The sequence below is a fragment of the Malurus melanocephalus genome, unplaced genomic scaffold, assembly GCF_030028575.1.
Source record: "Malurus melanocephalus ecotype Western Australia unplaced genomic scaffold, MMel_1.1 scaffold_167, whole genome shotgun sequence".
NCBI lineage: Eukaryota > Metazoa > Chordata > Aves > Passeriformes > Maluridae > Malurus > Malurus melanocephalus.
Genome location: NW_026623399.1, coordinates 465,859 through 478,050, shown reverse-complemented (window position 1 = coordinate 478,050; position 12,192 = coordinate 465,859). Strand labels below are relative to the sequence as shown.

The window sequence follows — 12,192 nt, the reverse complement described above, 5'->3', positions numbered from 1 at the left end:
TCCCCTTTTATTGGGTTGGGGAATGACTCACTGTGAYATGTGAAGCAATTTGYTWCAACTGTACCGTRCCTCAGTTTCCCCAGCTGTAAAGCCAAAAAATATTCCCATTTTCTGGTGGAAGGTGTGATGGCATTGGTGAACATCTCTGACACACTCTGGGAGGTGGGTAAAGCAGTCCTGATCCTTGTGCCAAGGATGACCACCAGAATTCTTGGGAAGACCACATCCACCCAACCCCACACAGTGCCTAAAGCCAAGATAGGCTTTGGCCGAGCAGAAAGGAGGAGGAACTCRCCTAAAGAGAGATGATTCCTGCAAAATTACAACTCTGCAGTGCTAAGAGAACACCCAAACACTTTCCATCGGGTCTCCCTGCATTGTTTTTGATTGCTTCATGGAGTAATTTCAACAAGAAGTACCACATGCTCTYTCTCACATTGAAAAATGACATTTCATCATCCTGATGGTGTCAGAAGTGACAAAGGCATGTGTGGGGAGGGGCATGTGCCTTTCACCCCTTTCCAAGGCAAGCTGAGACCACACCTGTCTGCAAACAAAATCTTACCAGGCTTCACATCGGAACTCCTCACCCCGAGTCCTCTTCCTGCTTCTTCCCAGAGCAGAGCTGGAAATCTTGGAATTGTCATAAGGTTTTATTATCGCTTGCAAACCAGATTCTACTTCATCAGATAAAGACACAATCGCATTCATTGACTCTGACACAAGGATATGCATGGTGATAAACATACAGATAGATGTACACACTTATACATGAATGAGATATGCTAATTAAAAATTGCAGTGGGCACTTTATTAAAAATTTATTGTACAATCTACATCTTCAAAACATTTTACATCAACAAATATTGCGGCTTGACTGCTGGAATCATAAGTGATTTATCTTTAAAAGACTGTATTTGCAACTGGATGCAAAGATTCTTGATGAACTGCCATTACATTTAAACTACTGGTTTTTATTGGAAGTATTTTGATTGTTATCTGTTTGTTCTCCATCCTTGAGAGAAATAAAACAAGTGTCTCGGCTTTCATTTTATCGGATAGATGGCACCACGTAGCATATTTCCCATGCTAGTTTGAATTACAGCTGTTTATCTTTCAGCTTTCTTTAAGATTAATTAAATGCAAATGTAACTCCACGAATCATGGGATTACCTGCCAGACCCCTTATTAATACCTTCACTTAAAAACCCCTGTGCCAGAGAGTCATTAATTTGCAAAAAAAAAAAAAAAAAAAAAAAAAAAAGAGAGAGAGAGAGAGGGAAGTGCTGGAGCAGCCCCTTTGCCTCCCAACAACCCAGAGATGGCTGCCCAATTAGCCCGGCAGCATTCGGATCCTCCTTTCAGGCCCTGTGGCCCTTTGAGGACACAATAAGGCTCCAATGATAACCTGGCAACCTAGGTAGAAACTCAGCCAAGTGTGAGCGTTTGAAGCTGCAGCTTGGCTGCCATCGTGTCGGCGAAAAGAAAGAATTCAGGCACCATGTCATCCAGTACAAAGGATAAAAACAGATTCAACCGGAAATTCAATGTGGCACCACATATGGGATACATGAGTGCGGTTACACAACAGGCCACATATTTTTTTTGAACAGTCTCCTGCATGTGATGCCGAGGACATGTGTAACCATCATAACGTCTCTAAGAATCTGTATTTAATTTGAGCTGGGGTGGTGGCAGGGATTGGAGATCTGAAGCCGCCACAGGTTTGTGGCAGATGGCTCTGTGTCAGCTATGACAAGCAGCCAGGCTCGGCTTCCTCTGCAGATTTTCTTTTCTCTCTGATCAGGTAAATATGGGCACACTCTGGAAACTTCCACAATTCTGCCTGAGGCTGCAAGTTTGTGACTTAGCCCCATCTGTCACAAATCTTCCCTCGGTTCTGCTGCGAGCAGAGACCTGAATTTACTGCCGAGCGCTGCCCAAGAAAACCCGGCCGTCTCGCCCTGCGAGGAAGAACAAGAGAAGCACACGGAACCCTGTTAGAGCCTGGGACACAACAGGGACATCTCTCATGCAGGAAGGCTTTCAGGAGGGGTGGAARGCAGTTGGTGTTATTTGAAAATAAGGGGGAAGTCAGTGAGGTTTATTTTCAGGTGAGCTGGTCATCAGGTTCAGGTTTTTGCTCCCTCTGCTTTATTGATCTCAGTGAACTGAACAGTGAAGTGAATTGTTCAGCAATGCACCCCTCTCACCCTCAGACACAGCAAAACTACGAGACAGCAGGAGACAGCACYTAGCTCTGTTTGACCATCATTAGCTTGGGCTTTACTTGAGAATAATCATTTTTGTGAGGAGTGATATCCCTGCAAAGGTCTGGACATTCATTTTTTCACGGAATAAAATTCCATCACTGTCATTCCATCAACAGTTCCTAAATATGTGGAGATCAAAAGAAGCAAAGTTTTCATATAAAGCAATATTTTCCTATAAAGAACAAACAGCACAATRTCAGTAGCAGCATAGTATCTTTCATGAAATAATCAACTTGTTTATAGTGTCMTAAAATCAGAACTGAAGCACTTAATATCTACTCTGCCATCATTAGACTTCAGAGCTAACCTTCAGAATTTAATAAGGAGTGTTCATCCATTCAGACTGGCTGTCTCAGGATAGTTGGAGTTCAGGCACACAGCAGTGATTTAGTGTAGATTTTATGCATTTTTTTTAAAAATCACCTCAACAAGATTAAGATTTAGAGACTACCATTCCACACAAAACCTGAGTTTTGGCAGGCAAGACTAGAGTGATTTTACAGAGCCAATTTGTATTGGGTCAGATCTACTCTGTGATCCAGCTACTCCCTCTGCAAGTGAGTAAGGGGGAAGAATTGAGATGGAAAACAATTTGCAGCAATTATTTTTGGAGTTCAATTTTCAAATTTTGATCACCTGTGGAAACCACTGTCAAAAGACACTGTTGCTTTACATGAATTRGGAGCACTGTGAGGAGAGCTATTTAACACACCTCAGTAAAGCAACAGCACTTCTGTTTCTTACATTGGACTTYTAAAACTCATCTCATTCTTGCTGTCTTTAAACAAAACCCATCAAATTTTGGATGCAAATCCATGCAGTACCTTGCACAGGATGGTTCAGAATACACTGACTCACTACAGCAGCAGGAAAACAGTTTCAGTCTTCTTTTCTCAAGGTAATTAGAATAAACTTTACTGGGAAAAAAAAGAAGTTTTCATGCTTTTTGCAACTTTTCTTCCTATTTTCTTTGACCCATTTCTCTACTGTTTTGAAGTGACTGTGGCTCATCTGCCAGTTTTCATTTRCTTTCTAAAACTCCCCTGGAAGCTATCTAATAATGTCAGAATGAAAAGTTCCAAGTCCTGGTGTTTATGTTGAAAGTTGCCCCCATGACTGCTTTAGTCCTGCTCTGCAAGTGCAGCCAACTGCTGTGAGCTGCACACCAACATTTGGGGATGTGGTGATCATGGCAGTGCTAGATTAATGATTCACTCAGTGATCTTAAGGGTCTTTCCCAGCCTAAATATTTCTGTGATTCTGTGATTTTTCAGAGAGCTGAAATCTGGATATTTACCTTGGAGAGCCAAGAGCAAGGAAAGCTCAGGGAGATGTTCAGGTGCAGGCCAGCTGCACACACATATATCTACACATATATCCATTTATCTATGGCTGGATCCCAAAATTAGCGAACTCCAACAGCCCTTCCAGCCATCTGATTTCTTCCACAGTGAGGATCCATGTTAGCCAGGAAGATGTCCCTCGACCACAGTTGCCTGAAGACCTAAGGTTGACCCAAAATACCCAAATTGTGTCCCACAGCCCAGGAGACCTTCCCATCTGTGCAAACTCCTGAGTTAGAGAGGGATTTCACCTCTATCAGCCATACAGGGGGACTGGAAGGTGTCAAGACTTGAGCCTAACCTGGACATGAGCAACTTAATCCAAATTTGAAGTCAGATCCTACTTTGAAGCTGGCCCTGCTTTGAGCAGAGGCTGAGGCACCTTCCTTCCAGTCTATAAGTCTGTGCTTTAAATAAGTAATGGAAGTTTTCTTCACAGTATAAAAATTCTGATGTTTTACATACTTAGGATCACTGAGCACTGGAACAGAGATGGCTGAGCATGGACACAGCAAACTACACTCCAGAGCTCCCAGGCTCCTAAACCTTCCCACACAGACTCTGAGAAGTTTGAGACCACAGAAGACCCAAAACACCTCAGAAAGCATTTTAAATCAYATTCACTGGAAACTGAGCAGCTCAAGAGGCAAATACAAGTCTCTCACTTGTGTTTCTAACCTCCTTCTGACCTGCACCTAATGCTAGCCAGGTAAAAGCAGGAATTCAATACAATTCCTTCTTTTTTAATGCTGCAAACATRCTCTGCTAATGAACAGAAAGCCAGCAGGATGGATGGAAATGCTCACACTATTTGCATACCCTATAAAGCTCTGAATTAACTTTATCAGCCCGGGACAAAAGATCTGCAGAACACTGTAAGCAAACATCTGCTCAATATACATTCACCATTAAAAAGTAAACAGGAGGATTGGCTCCATAAGGAACAGGTTGGAAATTATCAGAGTACTACACATCACATAAACCGATGGCAAGGCCTAGAATTCTCAAAAGMAATGATCACAAAAACAGCTCTCAAGCATCAGAACGGCTTGAATGATGAGAGATTAGAATATAAACATGGAATAACATTCACAAGGAGAGACTGAAGAGATTAGGATACTGTAAATGTTTGACAAATGTTTATAAAATAATGGATGGTACAGTAAAGATGGATGGRGAGCTCCTGCTTCCAGGCAGACAACTCCAGAACACACTCAACGCAACTGAAGGTGGGAAAAGCCTCAGCTAATTCAGGAAATTATTTAAACAACATCATAAACACATAATAGAATCATGTGTTTTGGTTTTGGTTGGAAGGGGCCTTAAAGACCAYCTTGTTCCAACCCTCTGCCATTGGCAGGGACACCTTCCACTACACCAGGGTGCTCATGGAAAAACAAATTTCTCGTGGAATTTTGCTGGAGATTGGGYAAGGATAAAGGCAGAGGCATCATCCCCAGCTCTCACATGGCTTGTACAAGAACTGGGAACAATGGGGCTGATGGGACATCTGGCATCAGGCTCCCCTGCATCCTCATGTGCCTAATGCCCTGTAYCCTTACACTGAGAATGCCTCCGGCTGCTTCCCTGGCTTTGCCTGAATATGAAAGCTGGACCAGGAGCASTTTCCCCTTCTACACATTTCCCTGAAACACCCAAGAGACTGCTTTATCTCAAATCAGAGAAAAAAAAGGAAACAAAAAAAAGAAAAAAAGAAAGTTTTGTCAGAACTGCCCTGTACAGCCAAATCCTGAGACTGGAAACAATTCAGATGTCTATGGTGTAACTGGGATCTTAATTTGATTTTACAGCAGTTTAGTCCCTTTGAATTCAGCAGACTTCCTTCTACAGTGGTGTAAGAAAGAAAAAAATCACGCCATGTGTCTTTTCATAGGCAGGTGAGCTTCTGTAGTGTGATGGAAATGAGAAGATGAATGTCAGAAAGTGGGCCAAATTCTTTTCTCTGTTAAACAAGCATGAGTGAGAGTAGGATTTTTCTGTAGGAACTGAAGCTGACAGCATGTCAACCAGCACTCATTCAGCTGGGAGGGCTGGGAGAGATTATTTAAAGTTGTCAGCTCCTTCCATGCCTGGCTTTTGGCAACTCTTCTTGTCCCTTTCCACTGTATACTCTTTATACATGCTGTTTTAAATTAAGAAACTCAAGTGAGGAAACCGAAAGGTAAACTTTGAGAAAATAATGCAGAAGCAAATGCCTTGACCTATTTTATTTTATTTAGTTCTATTTTATTTTATTTTATTTTATTTTACCTTTAAATCTACTGGATAGGGCACTAACAGGTCCCGTGGTGTGTCCTGACCAATGCCCTGTTGTTACTTCCTTCATTCCAGTGCTTACTTTGGCAACCAAAACCACCCAGAACTACAGTTTGATTCCTTAAAACTGGAACAGAACAAATAATTGATAACAAATGAGATTTGCTTCCCTCTCATCTCAATCTTCTGCTAATAACTGGCAGAAGGCAAGGCTGAAATGCAGACGAGCCAGTCCCGAGTGCTGTGTGAATATGCAGGGTGAGCAATGCATCATTTGGAAAGGTTTTCATAGGTGCTTACATTATGGACATTTTTAAAAGTCTGCCAGCATGAATCTGCTCCATGGAGTTCAAGTACTACAGTTTAATGCCTTGCTCTGTGCATTTTCACAGGGATATTCCCCATGTCCAGTCCCTGAGCCCACTGCCCCCCTGCCATTTACCTCCTTTCTGCCCTGAAATTTGTCAGTACAAGCACCAAGGGCAACTGAAGGAATAAACTACTTGTTTAATTAGCCACTGTCTAATTATTATAGAATCCTGAGTAATAAAATCCCAACAATATGTTAAAGGATAARCCAAGGTGATTACCTCCCAACCTATGAAGCAGAATCCTCAACCAGCAGAGAAAAAACACTATTTGATTTTAAAGCACTTTTACTTTCAAAATTTCACAGATACTTAATAAACTCAATGCAGAGTATGGCAGGAAGATTTTTAACAGACAAGGAGCTGATTAGCATTGACTCTTGTGCTGGGATCCCTTTTCTAATCCACACTAGCAAAGTGAATATTAGAGTGATCTGAAAAAAGTGAAAATATGGTGCAAGTGCTGCGTAGCCTTCAGGATTTCACTCCTTTCAGCTTCCCTAAAAAGCAGCACCATTCCAGCTATAATGACCTTAACAGCACAGCTCTGATTTAGCATTTTCCAGGAGGTTTTGTGGATGGCCCATTGTGAAGGAAGGCCAGGTGTACGTGGGCGTAGGCACAAAAGGACAACTCTAACAGCATTCTCCRAGCTGATCCAAAGCCTATTAAAGACAACGGGATCTTTCCTCTGCTGCTCACAGGTGCTGGATTAGGCTCTGCTTTCCTCATTTTAAAACAATTCCCCACTCAGCTCCATTGCTACCTGTTGCAAAGGTTCAGCTCTGACACTCAGAAGATCTGCAAAGCCCATGCAYGAGGGGCAGTACCAACACCTTCAGCTTCTGCCTACAAATCATCCCAAGGAATTCTTTCAAAAAGGGAAAAATCCTTCAAGAAAATCAGCATTTTGCCTTGCACACACGCTTCCAACTATTTCATATCAGTATTTTTTGCATGCCTTGGCTCTGTGTTCACAGGCTGGGGATCCTCACGTTGGGAGAAGATCCATGTGAATGCAACCATTAGCTGAGCTTGGAGCACTGGGAAATGCCAAGGTAAACGTTTAAGGACTGTTTTCCCTTTGAAGCCCCCATGCCTAACTCTATGATACTATTGACTCAAGAAGTAATGCTGAACACTGGAAGTGTTCAGTCAGCATTTTAAACTATTATGAGCTACCTTCTGAACCATTGCCAAGTTAATAGACAATGAAAGATAATGAGCTTGAAATTGGGTGTTAAATTGCATTTTTGGTTCTCTCCTTTTTTTTTTTTTTTTTTTTTTTTTCTTGAGGTTTAACTGTTTCCTGCAGAAACAACATCATCTTTGATGTATCATTATGTAAATGTCTATTTTTAGGTCACAAAAAAAGCCAAGGCGTGAGCTAAGCCCTCGCTGCTCCTGCTCCATGTGTGCAGGAAGGGGGAGAGAGGCAGATGAGACACAGCAAGACCCAACATTTTCTGGTCCCCAGAGGGAGGGAGGGATGTGGAGGCATGAGGTTGGGTGTGTTGGCAGTATGAGACTCCAAATTAAGGAGGAGATTACTCCACTTGCTCATTAACAGTGTGGCTGGACGGCGGCAGCCAGGGAACGCTCCAAGAACCRCATTTGTGTCGCACGGGTTAACACGAGGAGCATTTCCATGCACCCCCAACCTTTAAGGACTTTCAGCTGAATTCAGGGGTTTTCGTGAGCTGAAACACCTCTGCCGTGCAGGGGTGATGTGTATCCAACCTGCCCAAAGCAGAGCCAGGACAGTAAAAGCCAAAAACCGCTGTAAATGTACCAAATCAGCACGCAGAAAACAGCAGTTGTTATTCTTCTGAAAGCAGCATCGTGCACTAACGGCTCTTCGCTGGAATAATGTAAAATTTAGTGCTTCATCTACATTCAAATTTAAAAATAAAATCTGACTTCCATCAATGTAGATACACCACTTAAAACCATGGGAGTTGGTCTAGCATCGAACACTTGAGCAAAATCTGAATGGAGGTGTTTTGCCCCTGAACCTGGACTTTCTCTACAAAAACAACTATAAAGATGGGGACATGATAAATACTAGTAAATTATGTTCCCAATAAACTTTAATGCTCAACACACCTTATAAAGTAAAGAATTAAAATAATTGTAATTATGAAAATCACTCAAATCATTCCAGAAGGCAAAGGAATCTTACCTGATACCTGTCACCTGCATTTTTWGAAGATTAAATTAGGATGGGAAGGTAGGCTTATCCTCATTAGTATAATTGTSGGATCTTTCTTTTATTTTCCTTTTAAAATAATGAGTTGCATTAATCCAGGTTCATTTTTATAAGCCTCTTGGGTCCAAATGTAAAGGACAGTCATTTTAGAAAACAATAAATTAAAAAAAAAGCATGTAGCCTGCATTAAGTGCACGTATTTCATAAGACCTAGGTTAATACAACTGGCATCTAGTTTAATTAATCCTTGTTAGTGTAACGACTAATATCCCTCCCTAGCATGTTTCCTTTAAACATTAGTATGTTAATTAAATGTTGTTTTTTTAAGGGTTTTTTTTTYCCCTTTGTACTTCAATATGGCATTATATCATCTAAAACTATTCCAAACAACTACCTTATAGAGATGTTTCCTTACAATATCTGGTCTCTTGCAGAAATTCTGAAGCCTTTTAAAAAGCTGTTCAGGTGTAGAATACAGATATTCAGCTGCAGGAAAAACAGATACATTTTTAATGAAACAAAAACCTCAAAGCACACACTCGATATTAGTCACTTTACTAATTAAAAATGCATATTGCTCTGTGCCGCCTCGTGTTTTACATTATTTAAGCATGATTTTATAAGGTTACCTCAGCTCACAAGGATGTTTAATGCTAAATAAGACTGTGTAGTTGTGCTGTTTAGACATCTCCTTTGGGTGATTAAAATACATTATTCTAATGTAACACAATGCATATGTGATACATTTAGTGATGAGATTTTTCAAAGAACTGGTACCACATTAGTGTGTATCCTGTACTGCAGTTGCATACTATTAAGTATTAAATTGTTTAAATAATTTGGTGTGATTTTCAGGCCTGGCTTTTTTTTCCCCCCCGCTTCTATGTATAAAAAAAAAAATCTGCAAACCATTGCAGCATCACTGACCTTTTAACAAAAATCTATCATTACGGGATGTGTATGCTAACAATGAAGAATGCTATTTCAAAACTTGCTTTTGTGTTATCTTAAAAGAACAGATGGCAAATATAAACTTCGTCTAATGTATTAAAACACATAAAATTTGCCTTAACACTAACATGTTGGCTTGCCAAATAAACAATTGCTTTCGCTCAAGTTTATTCCCAAACTTTGGATTTTAGCAGGAATCCCGTTGATACGTTTCAGCAGAAGGAATATGCAACAAAGCAGCTACCTGGGAATATCTCTGGGTACACCAAGGCTTTGGGACACAGCGGGTAACAGCCACAGTACACAGCCTCGATCCTGAGGATTAGAAATCACAAATACACAAAAATAGAGGTTAGTCAGCCAAAAAACTTATTTCCGTGCAAGAGCCTTGAGGTTGCCTACATGCAGCAAGAGGGAAACATTTTTTTTTTTTTCTTCAGCAGCATAATCCTTCTAAATGCCAAAGTTGCTCTTTTTAAAGAAAATTTTATTGATCATATGAATTACATAGAACAGAACAGCGAGCATATGTTTTGTTCGCTGAATAAATCAAAGCGCAGCTCTGCATTTTTTTGTTTTTTAAATACTGTTTAACACATTTTATAATCAGCAGACAGACACATGTAACAACATGGTGAAGTATGGACGGCTTTGCTTAATAATGCTGCTGGGAAAGCAGGGGCACGTTGGCTGCAGCGGGGTGTGCTCGCAGACACACACACCACCCTCACCTGGCACAGCAGAAATTCCCCCCAGACTTCCAGACTCCAAAGGTTACAGCTAAATATAACCCAGCAACAACTTGCAGCACGCTCCAGGCTGGGATATTTTAGCTTATTCACATGCTTTGGATAATTTCCTTTATTTTTCGGGACATAAACTGTTGTGTTTTTTAATAACCGCTGACGAAATTCCTTTGCCAAAGCGCGCGAAGCTTTGTACTCGTGGGTTTTGTTTTTTTTTTTTTCCAAGGAACATTTTACATATCTCCCGTAACATCAAACCCAAATATTTTAGAATCTGCACCGCCGTGGTGCAGAGTTTTCCAGTAGTGAATCTACAGCAGAGATTGTCCCCCTTGGAGCTCACATTTTAACAGCTGAATGGGTTAAARGCATCCAGGTTTCAGTTTATTTTTTTCACATAATGACCATTGATCTGACACAACGTCCCTCCAAAGATACAACTGTAATTTCTGTTGGCCAGAAATTACACACTGAAATTCAAAACACTTCTTAAAATATGTTTATTTTATGAGAGGCTTTGAATTTCCTCCAACATGTTGACCATACGAGGACTTTATTTTTAACTTCAGTTTCTCTCATTCCCCAGAATTAAAAAAAAAAAAAAAAAATCTGAAATCTTGTCAAAGTTCACCTTTTCTATTTTCAGTGACAAGGCAAAGGCTTTTGCTACCTTCGTGTGAATGTCAGGTTTGGTACTTTATTACAGGTACCCTGAAAGAATTCCATTTCCTCTAGATCTACTCAATTTTAAACAGGAAAAAAAAAAAAGAAAATAAAGAATAACATATTCAGCTTTCAWGCTAGAAACTATGCATATCCACAAACCCCAAAGACACATTTCTCTGCAAATGCTTTTGCTAAGAAATGACTGCTGKTTTTTTTCATAAACTTTTAAAATTTGTAATTTATGTTGTTTTTTTTTTTAAATAACATATGCACTTCAGATTGCATTTTAAACATTAACAACAATTTCAAAGTGTACATCGTCTAGCACTATATTTTTTACCAAAGGGAAATGTTTCTGATGTGTGATTTAATTGATGATTTCAGTTCTTAAATATTGTGTCATATGTCAAAGCAAATAGATTTTTAAAGTTTTCTTTAATCTAGGAGGAAAAAAAAAAAGAGTGAAACTGTGGACATTTCAGTAATAGCTCAGATCACTAAGTTATGTTAAAATATTTGCTTTTTAATCATATCGTCTGCATGGAAAAAAAAAAAAAAAGAACAGCTCCCTAAAACAAAACTGCAGGCCAAGATGGGATCTGAGTCATCGTTTGAGTATGAAATTTCCCCTYACGAAAAACCTCTACCAGGATCATGAATTAGTAAAATCAGAATTTAATGCCTCCGTGGTTTGCTGGATAAAAGTWAAAAATTTGGAATTCTTTCATTTGCAAATGATCTTATTTGCATACTCCTTTGCTACCTTTCCGCACCAAAGTTTAGATGTTATTTTCTSACTGGTCCCTACTACGAGTAGTAAGTTTTACTACAAACCTTACACCTTTCAGATGTCAAGATCTAAAGAYCAAATCAAACTGGGCAGAGCTCACACTGACACAGACTTTGGTCTGAGGATGCACAGGAATCCTTTAATTTCCTTGCATTTCTGTCCTTTCCCAGAAAAGTATCATATCATAACAATAATACAATTACTCTTCATTTCAATCCTTAAGCACTACTAGTTAAATAATAAATAAGAGTTCCGATTGATCTATTGTTAAAATGGCTAGTAAATGGTCTTTTTATTCCAATTAACAAATCATCTGCTAAATCTATGAATCTTAATATTCAGGTCTATTCACTTCAATTCATACAATTTATCTGCAAATAGTTGTTGGGCTTTTGATTCTAAATATAATTAGCTGATAATTTTGCTTGGCTGAATTACTTTTCTGGAGGGCCTGCTAAGGCTCTCAGTCGCATTATCTAGCAATAATGAATCTGATAGGTGAAATTTTTTACTGTAATGAGGATGAGACACAGTTGTGACACCTGAGTCTAGTAATAACAGAAGACTGC

The 12,192-nt window shown here is 39.8% G+C and overlaps 1 protein-coding gene across 6 annotated transcripts in view; it reads right to left on the bottom strand.

Moving 5' to 3' along the window:
- Nucleotides 1-285: 285 nt before the first annotated feature.
- GTDC1 (glycosyltransferase like domain containing 1) overlaps nucleotides 286-12,192 on the bottom strand; it is a 161,187-nt gene continuing 149,280 nt past the window's right edge. For 2 of the 6 annotated variants that reach the window (XM_057372235.1, XM_057372234.1), the window contains 3 exons: nucleotides 9,666-9,736; nucleotides 8,865-8,956; nucleotides 287-1,964 (listed from right to left, as the gene is read on the bottom strand). In XM_057372235.1, the coding sequence (XP_057228218.1) occupies nucleotides 1,881-1,964; nucleotides 8,865-8,956; nucleotides 9,666-9,736 (247 nt within the window). In that variant the 3' untranslated portion in view covers nucleotides 287-1,880. Of the gene's footprint in view, nucleotides 1,965-5,306; nucleotides 8,002-8,864; nucleotides 8,957-9,665; nucleotides 9,737-12,192 lie in introns of those variants that run through there. The other 4 variants (XM_057372238.1, XM_057372239.1, XM_057372237.1 and 1 more) reach the window with 4 other exon arrangements.